Genomic DNA, 22,760 nt, shown 5'->3' on the forward strand with positions numbered 1-22,760 from the left:
CTTATCGTCTGACCTAATAAAAAGGTATATTTTCTTATATTTATATAGCACTTTTCACCTCAAATAATTCTTTTGTGTTTTAAATACAAACTGAGATACATATTATACACACACACACACACACACACACACACACACACGGGATTACTTCATCCACCACTGAAATTCAGCCACCTCTAATGGGAAACACTATTATGTTTAGTAATGCATAAAATCATTACACAACACTTTCAGAAAGAAAGTGAAAAATACACCTCTACCCCGATATAACGCTGTCCTCGGGAGCCAAAAAAATCTTACCGCGTTATATCAAACTTGCTTTGATCCGCTGGAGTGTGCAGCCCCGCCCCCCCGGAGCACTGCTTTACCGTGTTATATCCGAATTTATGTTATATCGGGCCACATTATATCAGGGTAGAGGTGTAGCATAGATGCAAAGCTACAGCAAAACAAAATGTAGTTACCCAAACTATTATTTGTCTGGGAAATTAGGATTAAGAGCCTTGCCCATCAGAAAAGTTCCAAGACATTTTTAGTGACTTCTAGTGGTCAGCATCTTGATTTCACATCTCATTTGGAAGACAGAGTAGCAGAGTGCCCCAAGCACCAGAGTGCTGGAGTATTAGTTCAATACTCAGATAAATCAGCAACAGCACTGGCTGCAGCACTTGTATCAGATGCATGTCGGAGATCTCCAACTCAAATACTGAACTGACCTAACCCTGCTTAGCTTGTGAAATCTGACTTGAATGCAGAACAAGCTGCTGTGGTTGCAAGCTATGAAGGGGAAAGTAGGTGTTTCTCCATGGTCATGTTTCTTTTCAGTAGTAACACTAATGTTGAATTAAATTCTTTCTATATGGATTTAAGTGAATGAAAGGGGAGTGTGGAAATCTTACTACTTTAAATGAAAAAAATACTGAGCAATGTATAGAACCCTGGATCATAGCAGCCCTAATGTGCCCAAGATACAAATTCTCAAAAATAAATCAAAATGGATCTAAATGTGTTTTTTGATTAAAGAAGTTTGTGTACTGCATGCATGTGGGATGGAAGAAACCAGTGTTGGCAGCTAAGTGTTGAATAACAAATCCACCCACCATCCAAGGCTAAATGACTTGGAGACTTACTGTCTCTAACACCCCTGAAAAAAACCTAGAGATCGGGAGGCTTACAGAACGGTTTGAATGTATCTGGAATTTATTTATCAACTTTGTGAAAAACTTTTCCCATTCCAAACATTTCATAAAGTATGTATTACCATTTTCAAAAACACTTTCACATCTTATTAAAATACCTCAATATGTATGTATGCCTGAATATGCAACATATTGGGAGATTTATGATTATTGTTGTATGATAAACTCAACTGTCCCATCTGTATTTCTAAATGATAATAGTATGGGCCATACTTTTCAAAAAGGAGGCCTGCAAAAAATGTGTGCTCAACTGTGTGCACACTTTTGCATATGCAGTTTCCAAAACTCTACTCAGGAAACTATCCATTTGCATACACAATCAGCTAGCCTCTGTATGCAACCATAAAAATTGTACATATACAAATGAAGGTATGCACCTGAGAGCACAGGTCTTCCTTTAAAAAAATGTTGCTATATTATGTCCGTTGCTTTTCTTGTTGTCTGTTACTCACTTAAACTTAACCATTTTTAAAAAAAGAAAGTATATCCAGCTAAATGTAATGGCTATTAAAGATTTTAGATTGTCTATATGCAAATCAAAATGCTTCTTCAATCCTATAAGTGGTATTTACTAGGGCAGTAGATTAATTTTTTTTTAGTTAATCGCATGAGTTAACTGCGATTAATCACAGTTTTAATTGCACTGTTAAACAACATTCAGGCGGGCGGGCGGGCAGGCAGGCAGGCAGGCAGGCATATTGAGGGGGAATGGGATAGCTCAATGCTTTGAGCATTAGCCTGTTAAACCCAGGGTTGTGAGTTCAATCCTTGAGCAGGTCACTTAGGGATCTGGGGCAAAATCATTACTTGGCCTTGCTAGTGAAGGCAGGGGGCTGGACTTGATGACCTTTCAGGGTCCCTTCCAGCTCTATGAGATAGGTATATCTCCATATATTTAAAAAAAAAAACAGAATTCAAGTTGAAATTTATTAAATATTTTTGAATGTTTTTCTACATTTTCAAATATATTGATTTCAATTAAACACAGAATACGAAGTGTACACTGCTCACTTTATATTATTATTTCTGTTACAAATATTTGCACTGTAAAAATGATAAACAAAAGAAATAGTATTTTTCAATTCACCTCATACACTTGTACTTTAGTGCAATCGCTTTATAGTGAAAAGGTAACTTACAAATGTAGATTTTTTTTGTTACATAACTGCACTCAAAAACAAAACTTTAGTGCCTGCAAGTCCACTCAGTCCTACTTCTTGTTCAGCCAATCGCTAAGACAAACAAGTTTGTTTACATTTGCAACAGATACTGCTGCCTGCTTCTTACTTACAACGTCACCTGAAAGTGAGAAAGGCATTCGCATGGGACTTCTGTAGCCGGCACTGAAAGGTATTTATGTGACAGATATGCTAACCATTTGTATGCCCCTTCATGCTTCAGCCACAATTCCAGATGACATGCTTCCATGCTAATGATGCTCGTTAAAAAAATAATGCGTTAATTAAATTTGTGATTGAACTCCTTGGAGGAGAATTGTATGTCTCCAGTTCTGCTTTACTCGCATTCTGCCATATATTTCATGTTATAGCAGGCTCGGATGATGATCCAGTGTATGTTCGTTTTAAGAACACTTTCACAGTAGATTTGACATAACACAAAAAAGGTACCAATGTGAGATTTCTAAAAATAGCTACAGCACTTGACCCAAGGTTTAAGAATCTGAAGTGCCTTCCAAAATCTGAGAGGGACGAGGTGTGGAGCATGCTTTCAGAAGTCTTAAAAGAGCAACACTACAGAAACAGAAACTACAGAATCCGAACCACCGAAAAAGAAAATCAACCTTCTGCTGGCGGCATCTGACTCAGATGATGAAAATGAACCTACGTCACTCTGCTCTGCTTTGGATCGTTATCGAGCAGAACCCATTATCAGCATGGATACATATCCTCTGGAATGGTGGTTGAAGCACGAAGGGACATATGAATCTTTAGCACATCTGGCACATAAATATCTTGCGATGCCAGCTACAACATGCCATGCAATCTCATCTCCTGTTCTCACTTTCAAGTAACATTGTAAACAAGAAGCGGGCAGCATTATCTCCTGCAAAGTGTAACCAAACTTGTTTGTCTGAGCGATTGGCTGAAGTAGAACTGAGTGGACTTGTAGGCTCTACAGTTTTGCATTTTTATTTTTGAATGCAGTTATTCTTTGTACATAATTCTACATTTGTAAGTTCAACTTTTATGATAAAGAGATTGCACTACGGTACTTGTATTAGGTGAATTGAAAAATACTATTTCTTTTGTTTTTTACAGTGCAAATATTTGTAAACAAAAATAAATATAAAGTAAGCACTATACACTTTGTACTCTGCGTTGTAATTGAAATCAATATATTTAGAAATGTAGAAACCATCCGAAAATATTGAAATATATGGTATTCTATTATTGTTTAACAGCGCAATTAATCGTGATTACTTTTTTTAATGGCGCGATTAATCACGATTAATTTGAAAATACTGACCATTGGCATCTGCAAAGAGAGCTCAGTACTAACCCTGGGAAATGAGCTCGGTGCAGTCACGCATGGCACCACCTTACATTTGCTTTTCCCTTCACGCTGTGCATGGAGGCTGTGATGAAGAAGTACAGCAAAAAACAAAGGGAAGACAGCACTCAGACCATAGCTTGCACAACTCTAAGCAGGCAGGCAGTAGTGAGCACTGGGAGCCACTGCTCTGGTCCCAAAAGAAGTGGAAATAAAGATCTTTCCTGGACAGTTGGCACCAAACTGAGATCATCAACTCATTTCACATTGTTCACCCAGCAGCTACGATATGGGTAACGATCCTCAGTCACTGCCAGCCTCCCTAAACTGAACTGGCAACCTCAAACCAAAAGTCTATATCCTGTTATCAATGCCTTCAGCAGTCTGTGGGCTGATCTGCCAAATATTTAGCTGTAGATTGATTGAAACTAAGCCAGTTAGTGAGCTGTGTGAAGTTTATACCTGAAAAAAACAGATGCCAATATATTCCAGTGGATGAGGTACCAGATGAGAAGTTAGAACACATAAGTACTCACACCAGCTGCATGGCCTCGGGCAGGTCACTTGGCCTCCCTGTACCTTAATTTCCCTCTCTGTAAAATGGAGATAATAATGTGCACCCATTTTTGTAAACTACTTTCTGGCACTTTGCTAGCATCATTTTGTACAACACATGATTAAGAATATATATACTGCACCTTCTTGAAGTTGTGCTGGTTCTGCTGAATTTTCACCACTCATTAAGACAACAAAGCAAGAAGCTGTTCGGACTGTGGTTTGCCATGTTGACATGGCAACCGGTGGCTCCTGACATGGAAAAAGGGCCCTGTTGTTTATTGGAGACCCCATCGTATAAACACATGGCCTATAGGAAGGGGGAAAAGACAAAAACAAGAGTGACATCACTGTTATTCTAAAACATGAAATAGTGAAGACTGAGTAGAACTTGCCATTATAAAAAGAAATTCAAACTTACTTACTGGTTTTCAAGATCTCATTATCGGTTTCAACCAGGGCTTTGGAGCTGTGCTCCGGCTCCGCTCCAGCTCCAGGTAAAAACCTGCAGCTCTATGATCCGGAGCTGCTCCGCGCTTCAGCTCCAGGCTCCGCTCCAAAGCCCTGGTTTTCAACCTAACATTATATGAACCAAGATACCAAACCTTGAAGTTTTGCTGTTATCCATCCTAACAGATTAATTTATAAGAGGCAACAGAGAAAAAAAATGGCATAGACATTCCCATCCTTTCTGCTCCCTTGCTCATGCCATGACCTTTGGACCTCAGGCAATAATTCTCCAGCCACTGGGAATTGTGAACCCAAGTGACCAATATGAGTATTTTAGAATGAATACACTGTTGCCAACTCTCGCTATTTTATCATGAGTCTCACAATCCCTGGTGTTTTTCTTTAAGCACCAACTACTAGAATCAAATAACTATGTGACAATCTCGGTTTTCAACTACAAAAAAAAATAAAAAGTACATTTACAAACCTCATAATTGCAGAGAAAAGCTTGAAAATGTGATCGAAGTGTGCACTAAACTAAAGTGTTCTAGAAATAAAAGAACCCATGTTTTTTAAATCTCATGCTTTTTAAGCAAATCTCATCGCTTTGGAGGCCTAACACGTAATTTTTGAATGCTTGAGACTGGCAATATCGGAGTCAGCTATCTATGTCATAATTTGAAAAGTGACCAAATCCCGTAGAAAGGTGGCTGTTAGTTTGCAAGGATGCAGCACCTTTTGCAGTGGCCACTGTAGTACCTCAATACACTGAATTTCATTAATTGAATTCTTTCCCAAAAGCCAAGCCCTTACTGCACAGAGGGAGTGAACAGAAACTGTCAGATGTGTGGTAGTATAGATGAAAGATTTTCTGAGGCTACCACTGGTCTTTTTGTCAAATGTGTGGTGTTTCTTTTTGAAGGACATAAGGCCTACTAGATCCTGAGTTACTAAGGGATCTAACCTAAGGGAACAAACCCCAAAGTGAATTATTCAGGAAGTTTTTACAGCCTACTGGCCTTTTACTCCCATTTTCTTCTAACGTTTGGGGCAGCAGCAGACCCACTCTTTGTCCTACATTTCTAGGGAGCACAGTCACTAGCCCTAATCCCCTAATCCACAATCACCCTCCAGAAACATCAGGCGCACATGAGGATAAAAGGCAAGTAGGCTTTACAAACTTCCTCAAATTCACATCACTCTGGGGTGAATCGCTGAAGGTTACATCCCTTGGCAACCAGGCATCCACTAGAAAACAATGGGACTCTGCCACAGAAAAAGGAACAGTGCACAACAATGGGAGCAAGAACGTTTTAGATGAGAAAGAGAGGTGTGGTGGAAAAGTAGGCAGGTCACTTACTCCCTAGAATATACCCTTTGCAACCTAAAAATCTAGGAAGGAAATAGAAGACTAACTAGTAGCCCTATAGCATCTGTGGGCAAAGGGGAAAGAGAAGGAGTAGAGGATGGTTCCTGGTACATGGAAACCACACAAAAACCACAGGATTGTAGGAGGAGAGCCCAGGTACTCCAGGAAATAATTCCTATGAGAAAGGTGATGCTGATATTCAGATTTTTAGCCAGAGCCTTGGCCCCGCTAAGACTGTTTTGCTCTGCTCCAATGGTCTAAACCAGCCTCAAACCTGGCCTTGGAGGATTTCCCAGCATGAGGAACTCCTTGAGTGGTATAGCACCACTGTAGTGGCTTCTCTGCAAACACACACTCTCAACCTCTTGCAAAAAGAAGGTCAGGGGGTGCCTACCTGCTGGCAAATCCCAGCTGCCAAAACAGCCGCTTAGGCCCACAGGTAGTCAGCATAACATGTGTGTTCCTATATGGTGGTGAACCCCAGCTGCTGAAAAACCCCTTGGGCCCACAGGCAATTGGCATAACATACAGCAGTTGAAAGCTACTATCCTTTACGCTGGGGTACCAGACTGGCACCCAGCAGCTTAAAGCCTGGGATCTTACCCCCACTTTTGTGCCACACATACGCATAGGCTGTACTGAGAACACAAAGCCTAGACCCCAGAATCTGGCCCTATACTCATATTCCAAACGTCCAAATGTCACACAGATATTAGGACATCTGAATTCCAGTATCATCTGAATATCAGCCTATTCTCTACTCGTTAATATACGGAGCTCTGTAATTTGGTACATTTACATTATTATTATTATTATTAATAATAATTAACATATTAGGTTGGTGCTCAGAGATCCCAACCAAAATTGGGGCCCCATTGTGCCCCTAGGCATGGTAAAAACACATAGTAAGAGTCAATCTCTGCACCAAAGAGCTTATAATCTAAATACACAAAACAAACAAAGGATGGGAGAAAAAAAATAGAGGGACAGAGAAGTAAAGTGGCTTGTACAAGGTCAAACAGCAGGTCAGTGGTAGAACTTGGATTAGAACCTAATCTCCAGGCTCCCAGTCCTGTGCTACTAATATGGAAAATAAATACAAAATAGCATATTGTGCATGTGCAGTTTCTAATTTTCAAATACCTTTACCTTCATTTTTAAAGTATTTTATATATTAAATTGGCACATAAATATAGTGATAATTACATACAATTATATCCCACATACAAAGGAAAGTCGAAAAGTTAGAGAATTGTTATAATATTTGGTAAATCCAGGGTTTCCATTTTTTCCATAGCTTTTTTTATGCTATTTTTGTTCAGATATACTCAGAGCTGTCCCTTGGGTAGGGCGAATCGGGGGCAACTGCCTCGGGCCCTGCACTTTGGGGGGCCCTGCACTTCGATAAAATTGGGACTGTTCCAATATTTAGCCCTTTGTCCCACGTCCCAGCTGATGTATGATCGGGACGTGATTTGTCCCAATATTCAGGTGAGGAGATGAGTGGCAAGGTGAGGTGGGAAGCGAGCGGGGTGAGGAGGCGAATGGGGAGGCGAGCGGCAGGTGGGAGGGGAGTGAGGCACGTGGGCGGATGGATGGCGAGGAGGAGGAGAGCAGTGGTCGGGCGGACAGGGGGTGCACACCGGACGGACGGCAAGGAGACTAGTGGGGAGGCTGATTTGTCCCGGGCCCCACACCACCCATGGATGGCCCAGGATATACTGATTTACTTATCATTCCTAAACCAAACTTCTTCAGATATGTCAAAGTCTGCCATGAAAATAGCAACAGATCATACAGAGCCCTATTAAAGTTTGAGCAGGAACGTCAGAACAACAATTACATCAGCTTCTAGTTAGATATTCATATATTCATGACATGATCACCTGGAGATTAGCTGATTGACAGGTTGGCACTAGCTGAGGTGTCAACTAACACTGAACTGTCTCATTCTGTCAGAGAGGGAAGAGTTTAGAAGATTTGCAAAAAGGAAAACTTTGCCATGATTTACTCAAAAATATTTTTTCTTCTTTCAATGAAATTTTTAACTTGTTTGTTCCACATTTTTTGAAAAACAAAATCAAACATTATTGGGTTCCTTCTATTCCTCTGAATCACGTATTACTTTCTTTGCTATTTATTTTTCCATACTTAATATACACTAGAGACGTGTTAAAATGTCAGCAGTGCGATGGTGCTACACAATTACAGCGTATCTTGAAGTTGGCAGTATTCCCCACTTTAGGTCAGGGCTGCTCAATACCAGCAGATGAGTGGACCAGAAATACAGAATTTCGACCTGAAATGATGGTTTTGTACTTCCCTTACAGCATCAGGGAACTGCTATCTACACAGAATATGTCACATGGTGTCTATGTTAAATAACATCAGTTCCAGACGGCTATTATCAGACACCGATTTTTTTAAATTACCATTACCACAGCTAGTGAGAGACATGGCAATTCTCCTCCTTTCTGTCCTCCTCCCCAGCTCACCATCCTCTCTGTATCTCTCTCCTTCCTCTCTTAGCATAGTGTCTTCTCCCTCTTAGAGTTCTCGTAGCCATAATATTTTCAAGTCACCCCCACACTTGGCCACTCTTTTTCTTCATAATTCCTTACATGGGTGGCCTCAGACATTTATATAGAGGGGGAGTTAGAGAACAGAAGAGAGATAAGCAGTTAGGCAGTCCAGTTCTCTGTGGCTCCTACCGTGGTGTTTCCACAGAGACAGAGTCTCTATGGAAAGACAGGTGCCTAAAGGTCCCAGCAAAATGTAAAGGGCCTAAGGTTTGAAAAGGAGATAATAAAATAAATATGTATTGGGTGACCCACAATGGCCAACTTTATGATTGCTAGAGCTTCAAGCTGCTATGTGTTTGGATAGCTTGGAATATAGGACATGAGCTGCAACCCACTCGATTCTGCTTCCAGAAGTGAGTGAGCGGTGGCGATTGTGGTGGGAATCAGTCTGAGAGTTGCTTAGACTCTGGGATTCTATCCAGTCACTAATCTTGCTTGTGTGCAAGGCTACCCTGATAATTGCATTCCCTTTTTTGCGGTAATGAGTGGGAAATTATTCTAGCTAGAGATGTCCAAAAAGTGAAAACCTATTTTCATGAAAAAATTTCTGACGTTGTTTTAGTTTCAAAGTGGTTAAAAAATGAAAAATGGGTCAATTTCAAAATATTTTTCAATATTTTTATGTCCCCAATATTTGCATAGAAAACATTATCAAAAATATTACCAAAATACTAAAACCTAATATTACCTAAAACCCTCAGCACAGTATCAGATCAAGTAAAATTATATTAGAGAACTTTCTAATCTAATTTGTTCCTTCTTCCTCTCCCCAACTCCATCTTATCTCTTCCTCTTCCCCTTCTTTCTTTGGGAACAAACAGCTGAGTGGCTGAACGCGTCTCCCTTTTCAGAAAATCCACAATGGGCAGATCCAGACAATGAACACTTAGCTAGATTAGATAGATTTGAAGACAGCAACCTACCCAATAAGCAACTGCCAGATATGCTGCGGCTCATATTGGATTTTGAGGGCTATCATCAAAAACACATTAGACACAAAACAGACTTTGGACCCAGTAGGGAGGAATATCTTACAGAACCAATCCAAACTTTCAAAATGTTTTGGTTCATGGTTTGGGTTGGCTCTCATTTTATCTGAATCAGTATATCCCTTCTTGGATTTTTTAAGTCTACTCAGAGTGTTGTTCCAAGCCTGGCCTATAACCATGATAATGTCTAACTGAATGATGGAAAAGAGCTATTTCTTATTTGGGGCACAACCCACAAAGTGATTCCTGCAGCCATATGGTAGCCTCTCAGTGTCTTCAGAATTTGAGTTTTCTTTTTTAATAATGATTACATTTCTATCCTCTTTTCTGGCTGTGAATGCAAACCAATGAAATACTGTCTGCTTGATTCTATAGACCAGAGGTTCCCAAAGTGGGCGATACCGCCCCCTGGGAGGGCACTGGAACGATCCAGGAGGGCAGTAGTAGCTTCGGGTGCAATTGGGGGGCGTTGAATAAAAATAAGGGGGTGGTGGAAGCATAAAGAAAGAAGAGAATATAAGAAAATTTTGAAAAAACGTTTGTATATGTTTCATCTGTTGTGTAACAGATGAAAAGTTGTAGTGATTACTTTATTTTCCAAATAAATTCACAAATTATAACCGATCAGGTGTCAAGTCCGCCAACAGCTCTTAACAAGCAAGTGTTGGCAGACAAGCGTGTCACGCATTATCGGGAAGTCCAGCATGCATCGGCAGGAATATGTGCGTGTAATGACTTGTTTACAATACGATACTATAAATAGGCGACATGTATGAAATCTAATTTAGATTGTTTCTGAACTATGTAAAAAGCAGTTAACAATAGTGCAATAAGTATTTAAAAATTTTTATTCATATTCGATACCTTAGATCTTTACGGGTTACGGATCACATACAAAGCAAATTGTATTATTGTTGTTTCAATAAAACAGCAATTTACACATGAGTATTTTTATATATTTTCTTACATATCTACCGTACGTTTCTGTGTCTCTAGTGCTTACTAATAATAAAATCGTAGCAGGCTTGTGTCGGTACAGTACTATTTGAAGTGTACAGTCAATATATTTGTCATTTTTTATTACAATATTAATGAAAACAGGGGAATGAAATCGTAAAAAAACTGTTAACTATTAACATTTATTTATATCAATCGAATCATCTGTGTTAATTAGTAAATAAGGCGTGTGTTAATAAGGAACAATTATTTACATAAGGGCAAACTAAATTAAAACTATGAACTGATTTTTAATTGCATTTTGATTATTTTTAAAATGAATTATTTCTTGATAAATTTAGTTCGATATTTGACAATTTAATATCAAATACATATATCTAATGCTGAGCAAAGAACAAAACCCAGTTTATTAGTTTCATTAGTATTTTAGTTTGGTTGTCTTTTGCCGTCTTACGCAAAAACCACTGTATATCTGATGTCGTGAGCGATATTCTAATAACACATCTTTCTTTACTATATTGTAGGATGTACGTAGAAATATAGATACATAAAAGAACTCAAATTTGTCACTGCATCTTTCTGTTTGTTCGCCGAAAGAAGGTAGATTTCCAGGGGGGCGCTGAGTAATTTTTTTTCTGAAAAGGGGGGCGCTGAGTAATTTTTTTTCTGAAAAGGGGGCGGTAGGCCAAATAAGTTTGGGAACCTCTGCTATAGACAGACTGCCCCAAAACATGGTTATAGTTCTGAGTGCGCACTGCCTCCATATAAAGACCTCTCAACAGTCCTGGGTTCTGTGGGACCAACTCGCTTTGACCTACAAAATACCCTGACCCAGTTGAAGCCACTCTTGTCCTGCAGGCCTGACTGGGCTCAGCTCCTCAACCCAGGCCTTGAAACCTGGCCCCTGGCACACACAGTTGCAGCTCCACTCAAATCTGGCTTGGCAACCCACGTCTCCCCCACACCAGGGGGACTGGGCCAAACCTGAGTGGCATTACGACCAGCGCACCAGGGGCCAAGCCCAGTCAGCCCATGGGACAGGAGCCACAACGCTGCCTCTGTGGGGTAAATGCAGGGAAGGCTCGCTTTGAAACCACAACTCTGGTGCCTCCTTTCCCCCCACCCCCTCACTTTATTAACTTTAAATGTTAGGAGGTATGTAATGTTTTACCTTGGAACCCTGATGATAATGTCACATGTCTAATCAGTCAGAAACTACTTCTTGACTATTTAATAATAATAATAATAATAATAATAATAATAATAATAATAAATGCTGAAATATGTTACTTACAAGTATCTACAATATTAAAATTAGGAGTGGAGCAGACACCTTTGGCTGGAAATGCCAGCAGAGCAGAAGATAGTCATGGGCCTTTGTCTGCAGCTTCCACAAGACCAGAGGTCTTGGCTGCAGTCATGAAAAGAAACAGAATGTCTTTTCTGTTTTCATATTTCCTAATAAATGTTCAAGAAACCCAAGTGTTTTAGTTATCCCTGTGCTGAAAAATCCAGACAGACTTTAAAGTTAATTTGATGAAAAATTCAGACACTTTCAAAGGGACAGAAATATGTTTGCAAACACATCACAAGCTGAACCCAAAAGACGAGATGGACAAGATGTATCTAGAATTGACGGACTCACAATGTTCCAATGCATATTTCTTGAGAGAAGCTTACTGAATTTCTTTATGTGCCAGTATGCTTGACAAACAACAGATATCACAGTTACATAAGAGGGCTGATATTTGGAAACATCCTCTTTGGAAATACCAGCCAGCAGTTCTTTTCTGTTATGAATCTGAACAACTGCAACAACCAACTTAACAATCTACCTGCATCGCATAATGTTTGTGTCTTTAAAGCCTTCCATTGCAAAGAAGCAGTTCTACTCTTTGGCTTTAGCCCCAGGCCCCAGCAAGTCTAAGCCAATCCTGGGATTGCGACCCACTTTGGGGTCCTGACCCACAGTCTGAGAACCCCTGTTCTAGAGATTATGCTGAATATCCTTGTTTTATTTTAAAAGGTCATTATAGACAGAGAACTGACTAAAATGCTATCATTTGACTCAGCAAATATGTTACTTATATGTATTCAGAGTCCTGTTTGCTCCTTTATTATGAAAAGGAAGGTTCTTTTATTGCTAGAACAGCTCTGAGAAAGTAAGGTGAATTCTGTTGTAGGTATATGTCAACCAACTTGTAAAATAAATTCCAACTGCAATTTCTTTATTAGAGTGGATGATGAGTAAAGGCAGAAGGAACCTGTGTGGACTTTCACACTCCAAGTTGCAAAGCTGGCAGCTGTGAAAATCATAAACTGAGTATATTTAATATAGAATAATTTACTTAAACAATAAGCCTGGAATCCTAAAATGACATTTTGATAGGTCCTAAATCTACAAAATACTTGAGCATAACGTTAAGTGCGTGAGTAGTCTCACTGACTTCAGCGGGGCTACTCACATCCTCAACGTTTGGGAGACCTCACTGAATTGGGACCCTGGTCACCTTTCCCACACTTCAAGAGATTTTTTGTTTTATACATACTTTTATCTTAATAAGGATACTGTTGCAGGCTTCTAGGAAAAGGCAAGAACAAAAAAAGGCAAGCCTGCTTCTCTTTTTTGCCTCATAATTTATTGCTCTTGTAGTAAGCCTCGAAAAGGCATCTGTTTTTAACATATAAACCCAATGTCCTGGGGCTGGATGTAAGCTCCTACTGTGAGCATTAATGCATTTTCTAGTATCAAAGGGTTAAACTGTGAATCACTGAAATTCCATGCGTTCAGGCCTTGCTTTGGAAAAAAGGAATGCAACCCATTATGGCCGTATTTAATTTCCTTACGCAAATACTCATCTGAATCCAGCCCACTAATCCTAATCACACTGCTTAAATAGATTTTTATGAATCATGACAGAAACAGAAGTATCTACAAAAATAAAATAAAATTGTGATATATTTATTGACTACTACATCTTCAAAGCATTGTACAAACAAACTAGAAGATATTGCATTTGAAATGACTACAGAATGTCTGTTCCTTCATATTCATTTGAGCAATTTTTTGGAAGATTGGAACCCAAGATTGTAAACTACTTGGAGAAAGGATTGACATTTTGTCTGCCTATACAGCATCATGCACATATGTGGCATTGTAGAAGTAATAAAACACTATAACATCACTCCCCGCCACCCCACATACTATTAATTGATTTTATTTTTGAAATGAAAACAGAAAGAAAAAAATAAATAATGACAAAATTTCTGTGTGGTATGGAAAGGAGTTAATCTCTATATTTATAGATGTATAATTTGTAAATCTCATTTCACAACATCTGAAAATAAGGATTCTAGTAACTGTCTGTGATCTGAAAACTTGTGATAGGAAATAGTTTCTGGAATATAGCAATTAAAAAATCAACCTACAAGAGACAGAAATCAAAGCTACAATAGACTGTTTCCATCAAACTTTCTGATATAATGATCACCACATAGTCTTTTCTTTTCCACTCTACAGAAGCATAAAAGCCTGCACACTTCTGTGCAACTCCCATGGACTGCTTCTAATATAAGCAGCAAAAACAGCAGTACTATCCCTAGGAATCAAATGGGGGGAAAAGATTAAAAACTAAGAGCACTTAGTGATTTAATCTATAAAAATTTCCCAATTGTTCAAAACATTAACCTGGAATAACAACCAAAAAACATCTTGTAAAAAAGTCTGATGCCAGCTGGTGTCCAGAAAGTTATAAAAACTAAAATGAAGGACAGAGAGCCACTGACACTCTTGTATGATTACAGGCAACTCAACCTCCCCGTGCTTCACTCAATACAATGGTAAAAAATGCATGCCCTCACTGAATAAAGATCCCACATCAAATGAATATTCCTTCAGGACCAGAAATATCTACTGATTAATAATGAACATGAGCAAACACACTCTTTGCTTAAAGCTTGAGTAGAGGTTCAATATTAAAATTGTCCAAGTGATTGATGCACAATTAGAGGGCCAAATTCTGACTTCAGTGAAGTGACTCAATTTCCACTACTGTGGCTGAGACTGAATGACAGCTCAGTTTCTGTTTTGTGGAAGAGTGACAAGAGTTTACTGGAACCTGGTTCCTTACCACCGTCAAACGTGATGGCACAGTAGATTTGTTGTTATTTCTCAACTATCTCCACTGAAGAATCCAATAAGCTATTAAAATCCAATTTAAATATCATGATCCAATGAAGTTACAGTTCATGTGATTGTAACCTAACTTTAAGTGCTCTGTACAGCATCATATACATTTATAATGCTATATAATAACCAAATCTCCATTCAAATTGCAACTCACAATTTAACTGCCATCAGCAATGTATTTTATTTTATGCACAAAGGAGATTTTAAAAGTTGGTTAAGAGAGACTAAACAGGACGAGATTCTAACTATAAACTCAGTACAGAATTAATAAATGACAAAAGGCTAGTTTGTGAGATATTCTATTCAGTATTACAAATACCAATTGTTATATTATATGATCAGTTTCTTATGCTAGGAAGGAAAAATAACGCAGAATACTAAAGGAAAAGTATCTTTCATTTATACATTCTCTTCCCCCACAACTACCTCATCCCACCCTCTACCCCTCCCCTCCCGACACATACACCTTACCCGACATGCAACACAATCCATTACTTCCAGTCCTGAATATGCAACCTAAACAAAGGCAATCATTTGATATAGGATTAAGGAATGTAATCTTGTTAGGGTTTTGTCTGCCCTTCAGTTTACCTGCTTTACTGTAATCCAGTAGAATTCAGACTAAGGATGAAAAGAAAGCAGTGAAAACGAATGTTTATCTTCTTTGCATAGTTACTCCAATTTAATGCATCACTCTGAATTCTTCTCTCCCTGCGTATAAAATGAACATGTGTACAGCTGTAGAGCCAATAGTTACATACCTGCTACTCTGGTCTGTGGTCCATGTAACTGATCTTCCCTCTGGCTTGGTTTTGTACCATATCCTTATCGCATGAGGAAAGTCTCTTGGTGCTTGAACCTCTGCTTTCCTTATCATCAAGCTCCAAGTGCCAGTGGAAAACAGAAGCTCTCCACAACCAGGCGCCTGGCTGCAGCGGGTGTAATAGTATAGCTGTTCCCTCCAACGATCCGCAGGTAAAGTCACAAGTTCATGTACAATCTGATTCCTAAGATTTCTCAGCTCTTCAGCATCAGTTAGCTTGGCAGACCTTGTAAATTTTTCAATACCTGGCACAGCAGCAACATCTACCTCCTCGACCTTTAACACAGATAAATCACAGCAGTCCAATACCAGCAAAAAATCTTCACTCCCATGATTCTCTATGTCACAGCAGTTCTTTGAACTAGAAATCCCAGAAGCCTGTTCCCCGTTGCTATGGTTACCATTTTTATCAGAAGTATCTTTTTCACCTTTAGCACAGACTGCAAAATCATTATATCCTGTTTTAGATGAGCGGGCACTTACATTTGTCACAGGACTGTGACAAGGTTCAGATGCCCTAATTTTGCATGTTTCATCTGACTGTGAAAGGCACGCTCCTTCCCCAGCACTGCCTCCTTTTTTGCATCTGCTCCCAGGCTCAAAAAAGAGAACTATGGTGCCTTCAATAACTTGGCTTTTAAAATCCACATCTAAGTCCAATACATAATGCTTTACGAGCATGTGGCGTGTGTTGGCCATTAGGGGTAGGTCATCCTTAGCGGGATCTAGCTCCATCTCCATCTTCCAATTTGCTAGGCAACAGCTTTGCAAATTCTCTGTCATTTCTTACACAACATGTTTCCAGGACTTTCAGCCTCCCAGTGGCATAAATAACTGTTGGTTCATATAAGTTAGTGTAGTGAGTTGCAGTTCCACCACTTCTCTCTTACTCTGTAGAAGGGAAAACAATCAAAGAACATTTTAAACAAGTGTTCTGAAATGGATGTATCTAGACGTTAATAAAAATAACTGTGCTGTAATTATTAGAATCTCTATGGTCAAATATTGAATTCCTTTGTTTATACTGAGGTAGTGAGCATATTGCTCAAGAAAAGATTTCAAGATCTGGCAGCTAGAACAGCAGGCAGTCTAATCTATATGACAATCATAGAAGATGTCCAAGTGAACAGATTTCTCAAAATATTAGTTTGTTAACTAAAGGAAATGAGCTTTAATGATACAGCTTCCTTAATGCCACTTTCTTTTCACTGGCAACCCTTTGAAAAATATAAGTTTTTATGCAAGATCAAACTTACTTTATTACAGCATATCTTGTTTTTAAAGATGCTAAACATATCATTTCTAATTTCCTGCCTCAAATTACGGTGATTATTTTTCTACTGTGATTCTAAGTAACAAGTATGAAAGAAGGCTAAATGGCCTCGTATGTTTTATACTTTGAGAGTAATAATTTAATATATACAATGTAACTCCAGGGATTAATGTACTTTTTATATTACAACTGCTTTCATATCAGCACTTCTAGTAAATTACAAGAAAATGAGCCAATTTACCAGGAGTGCATTCTAAGTATTCCTCTGAGATTGCTCATGGAGATTTTTCAAATGTATAGTTAGATACTCAAGGTATATCATTACATCTTAATAGCTGGAAATCCATTAACATTCTGGATAATAGCCTTCTTATGGCAAACAAAAGGTCGTCTCACTGGAAAATATGCAAATACCAATACAAGGAAGAAAAACATAAAATGCATCAACATCTGTAGCAATAAAAGACAGAGGTTCTTCATGAAAGTTTTGAACCAATACATACTTTGTTTTTACAATATAGTGATTGAGACATCATTCAAATTGTACAAAATCATTTAGCTCACTGATGTTTTCTTTGTTGTAACTGAATATTTTCTAGCATGTTCTACTTCTGTTCATTTATTGAATATATAGTAATAAACCTTAGATACAAGAAATTGAAAATCTCAGCTCAAACTCTTAGTGCAGCTTCTCTAGAGTAGGATTGCTCAGAATGAGCTTTGCATTTCTGTGTTCATTCTAGTCTTATTTGTCAAAATCTATTTGGTGGTCGGCTTTGTTTTCATATAAAAGATTACTACTTTACATCTCTATTACTCAGTCTTTTAAAAAATTGAACTAAAACATAAAACATTTTGGGGATTAGAAATTAGAGAAGGTGGGGAATCATTAGGACAGCTAGCCCATACTGTGCCAATGTAGGAATGCTCTCTATAACATCTGTCTAGTTTATTTTAAATATCTGAAGTGTTGAGGCATCCCTTGGGATATTGTTTTACAGCCTTATATACCTCACTAGTCCAGAACATCTCAGAGAGATTTGTATGTGGATCTCCCACTGTCTGTGCAAAATAGCGGTCAGGATCAGATTCCTCTATTACTCCTTCCCTCTTTTGTGGGAGCCCATGGAGTACTCTCTCTATTAGATTGGTATCTCAGGGGGAAGGCCAAGAAGGGACTACATTGCCCCCACACTACCACCAGGAAGATTATCCAGAAAACAAGGTATCATATCATTGGGCCTTCTCCCATGGCCACGGGGTGTTTGGGGGACAGCTAGAGCAAGTGGAAGCCCTGATTGCATGTCTCATGATCCCCTTTAACACAGACCTTTTATCATGCCACAGAACCCAAAGTTAACACACAAGGGCTTTTCCTTTAGAGGATCTAAGTAATTACAAAGAGCTAGGAGGATGGAACGGCAGCTCATTTCACACTGGGTGTAACTACATCTAACCCCATGCTCAGAGAACATTTAGGAGGACACTCAAAATTCCTCACTGAATTTCCTTTCCCAAACTCCCTCCTGCAAGTATTTCCACATGGGAGAAGTTTTCCCTATTTTTCTCTCATTTAATTCCATTACTGCTAGTTACAGTCTCTTGTACCCTCCTCGATTATCACATGCTTCAAATATTTGCAAACAGTTATCATGCTCCACACCATCTTAGTTACCCACTTAGGCAAGCTATCTGTACATTTAGCTCTTTTAGAACTCAAACTTGCATGGAATCCACTAGCACAGACTCTGGAGCCCATGCAGAGTCACAATGAAATAAATGCACCTTTGCACAAGTATAGGGACCTACACGAGTCGATTCCAATGCAAATCTGGCTCGGTACTTTGCCCATTTGCCTTCAACATTTTACCCCGCCCTAGTTTGATCTGCTTAACTAGATACATTACCATTACCATAATACCAAGTATCTTCTATTTAAAAATAAACAGAATGTTAGAGATAGAACAAGAGTATTTAGTCAGTATTGGTAACAAATGCCACAGACACATCCAGCGGGATGAGTATGGAGGATGGTCCTTGTTTATGAACTGTAGGAGAGCTACCAGAGCTGTGACCACTTTCTTTGTACAGTGCCTTGGCTTGAAACCTGACTGCAAATACAAGCATGAAAGACAAACAGTTCTATATGCTATTGTGCCAATACTGATTTTATGATTAATGGACTACACTGCGACTCACATAATCTGGGTTTTGTTCCTGACTCTACCACAAACTTTCTGGATGACTTTTCGCAAGTATCTTAATCTCTGTGCCTCAATTCTCCACCTATAATGTGAGAATGATACTACCTAGCTCACAGGGACATTATGATGAACATATTAATACCTGTGAAATTCTCAGATACTATGGTGATAAGCACCATAGAAATCCTACAATAATAAAACGAACATTGTAGTTCAGTGCACACAAACAAAAGGTAACATTTAATTAGAGGATTTATAACTATGTAATTAGTTGTTACATACAGCAAGGTTAGGAGGAACCAAAGCACTGTACCAGTAAAACTCAATTAAAGTATGAGTAAAGTTCATTTGAATGAAAATTAAATCAATTTAAATCATTTTTACAAAAATTATTATTTTAGGACATAAAATTTCAGATTCAAGGCAGTCACGTTTCAATGAAGCAAAGAAAAATGTAGGGATTCGGGTTAAGAGGTTTCTGTTAATTCAGGTTGACATATATGATTATACATTTCAAAAATCTTATAGTTCTATATATGATCTTATATCAAATTTTAATATAGTTCCTCTTATAAGACTAAGTAAATAAGGTGAATGTGTATTGCTTTTGTCTTGCCCCTCCCCATGACTTGAGCAAGGGTTTGAGCATCTTCCAAAAATTATAAAGTGTGCACATTAAAACTCTCTCTCTTCCCCATCCCCATCACCACAGTCTCCATCTTCCTCTCAAGGACTGGCTTTAGTTTATTTGGTATGTATGGGTCTTTGGGTTTTTTAAATATGATGCTATTGTGGGAAGTCTGGTCAAAGAAATAGGTTCTACATTTTGTTCTGAAGATGAGGAGATTCAGAGTCATCCTGATATCTTCCGTGGGTTAGTTCCAGCTACGTGGAGCAATCATGGAGAAAGCACTGTTTTCTGTGCATGACTCTCTCTCGGGGACAGTTTCATTTTTCCAGGGGAATGTGGATGCCATTGGAAGTCCTGATCCCACAGAGTGAGGTGGTCCCTCAAGTAACTTGAGACAACCCTGGGATTCTGATGAGCAGAACTGAAATGTTAAACTTGACCCATTATTTAACTGGGAGATGGTGAAGATAGAGCACTGGAGCTCATGCTAGCTTGTTTTACACAGAGACAGGCTACTACATTTTGAACCAAAGATAGCTTTTTTGCGGGTTTTTGGCCACACCCTGATGTTCAGAGAATTACAACAATCAACTCTCAAGGTCACATATCTGTGGATCACTGAGGTTATGTTCGGCTCTGACAGGAGGTGGTGGTGTCCTCATTCCAGCCATACGTGAAAAGGGCATTTTTTACTTATGTGATTAAGTTACCCAGAAGCCAGGCTATGGACTTCCTTGATAATCTGAGGGCAGACACCCTCATTGTTAAGACAGGGTGACTTCTTTAAAGTGCTTCCCTTTCCCCACCATCACCACCACCACCCACTCAGATATTCAGCTTCTACCAGCTTCTCTTCAACCACCTGCTGCTATCAGCCATCAGACAGGTGCGGGGTGATGCTCTCTGCATCTGATATGAAAGTAATACAGAGCTGTATGCCATCAGCATATTGCTGGCATTTCAGTCCATATTGTCTCAACATGCCTTGGGTGCTTCAGAGAGAGAGAGAGAGAAAGAAAAAGCGGGAGAGAGCTCATGCACACAAGAAAGATGGGGAAAGGAATTTATCCTAGTATGATTCCACATGTAACACCTCTGGAGGTGGAGGAGAAGGTGTCCATCATGACTCTCTAGGTGAAATCTGAGAGGAATGAATGAAGCCACATCAGCACAGTTCTGCTAACCACTGGACAACTCTGAAAACTGATAACAGAATTCCATGTTTGATAATATCAAATACAGCAGAGAGGTCCAGCAATATAAGTAGGAGTATCTGGCTCTTGTCCAGTCATGAGACGATCATCCAATACCAACAGCACCAATGTACTGGCCTGGAGCTTAAATGGGAGGAGTCCAGAACATTAACTGTATATAGGTGGAGTTAGAGTCAAGCTTCAGCAAGCTTCTCAGTTAAATTGCTCAGCAATGGGACGTTTGAGACCAGTCAGTATTTGGAAATGTTAGCCATGTGGGGGAATGGTTTCTCAGGTATTGGCCACAATATGGCACACATTCATGGTAGTTTTTCCTCCTCACCTACAAGGTTCTGATGACCTCAGTTCCTAGAAGATCCCAGTTGCACTGAATACTTTTTCAAGTGTTAAGGGGGACCTGGATCACTAACAGGCAGAGGCTGGATTTTCCTACAGTGCCTCTAGAATTTCCAGATACAAGAATGGAAAGACTCAGGCAAGAAATGTATTGTCTTATTGTACCTATATGCATTGTACAGTTCCTGGTATCCTGAGAGACTGTCTGAACACAGATGATTTTGCTCTATAATACTTAGTTCATAGGTCTTAGATATGTGTAAATAATATTTCAGGTACAGGGCCAAATTTTCTCCTTATGTAAACAGGCACAGCTAGAAGATCCCAGTGAAGTTTTGTCCATTGGACACCCACAGAGAATTATGTAGTAAAGTTAAAATTGGTGTGGAAACTACATAAAATGTTTGTGAGCAGGATCAATACAAGAGAGCTACATAATACTTGTGGTTACAACAAATCTGAGTGGTATAAAAAGCAAAACATTGTCACTTATGGTTTGGTTCATCATAAACAGTCAAGGAGAAAATGGAACAAATGTTTTGCTTCAGCTTTGTTATTTCCTGTAACAGCCCAAATTTTACACAGCGACATAAAATAAACTACACTTGTGTAAACAATATATATACAGAGAATACATGTGTGAAGATGAGATTATAGCATGCTGTATAAAGATATTCTGTGGGCTGGTAATAAGAGCAAAAGCCTGAGAATTTAGATGATCCTGTGTATAAATTACAGAGAAGGCACTGATGCATTGTATAACAGAGGACAACATTTATAATGCATTGTGTTTTTATACCAATCTTTATAAGAGCAGCTCCTAGCACTTGCCAGTCATCAATTAGAAATCTGAAGTGAAATTCTGGCCCTATGAATTCAGTGGGAGTTTTGGCATTAATTTCAGAAAACCCATGATCAACACAACGTAATTTTCCAAAATTTGAATTTAACAGGCAAATACTGGGAAGAGGGAAAACAAACAAGCAACCAGAAAGTGGTATAGTTTATTTAAAAACCCTACTTAGATTGTAAGCTCCTAGATGCTACAACAATACAAAACAAACAAACAAACAAACCAGACTTTCAACAGAACCCAGATCCAGTTCTCACTATTTGCTATAAATTAGTCTATATCACTTTCATTTCACGTTCTCTGTGGTTCACTTTTTGGACATGCACAAAGCAAGTTGTAAGTGGTTTTGTTTGGGTACGCAGCATGTGAAATTTTTTTGTAAAAAAAATGAGCAAGTTTTTCATCTTTTGGTTTATTTAATTTCTAAACAACTTTTTTTTGCTTATATCTGCACAAGTACAATTCAAATATAGCCAAAAGTAAACACTGAAAATGTGTAAAAACAGAAGCCCTAGAATTTCTAATTAAGCCAAACAGATGGCTATGACGTAGGTACTCTAAACTAAAGCAATAGATCTGAAATATTTTCTTATTGTAGACAACTCTTAAGAAAGACAAGCTCTTG

The 22,760-nt window shown here is 38.8% G+C and overlaps 1 protein-coding gene across 19 annotated transcripts in view; it reads right to left on the reverse strand.

Moving 5' to 3' along the window:
- The window catches only part of AOPEP (aminopeptidase O (putative)), a 410,457-nt gene that overhangs the window by 338,590 nt on the left and 49,107 nt on the right, over positions 1 to 22,760 (reverse strand). For 14 of the 19 annotated variants that reach the window (XR_010588857.1, XR_010588861.1, XR_010588856.1 and 11 more), the window contains 2 exons: positions 15,563 to 16,515; positions 4,409 to 4,575 (listed from right to left, as the gene is read on the reverse strand). Coding sequence is in view for 8 of the 19 variants with exons in the window: in XM_065550416.1 (XP_065406488.1) it covers positions 4,409 to 4,575; positions 15,563 to 16,407 (1,012 nt within the window). In the remaining 11 variants the exon portion in view is untranslated. Of the gene's footprint in view, positions 1 to 4,246; positions 4,304 to 4,408; positions 4,576 to 15,562; positions 16,516 to 22,760 lie in introns of all 19 variants that reach the window. The other 5 variants (XR_010588865.1, XR_010588864.1, XR_010588863.1 and 2 more) reach the window with 1 other exon arrangement.

Source organism: Chrysemys picta, chromosome 6 (genome assembly GCF_011386835.1).
Source record: "Chrysemys picta bellii isolate R12L10 chromosome 6, ASM1138683v2, whole genome shotgun sequence".
NCBI classification, from domain to species: Eukaryota; Metazoa; Chordata; order Testudines; family Emydidae; genus Chrysemys; species Chrysemys picta.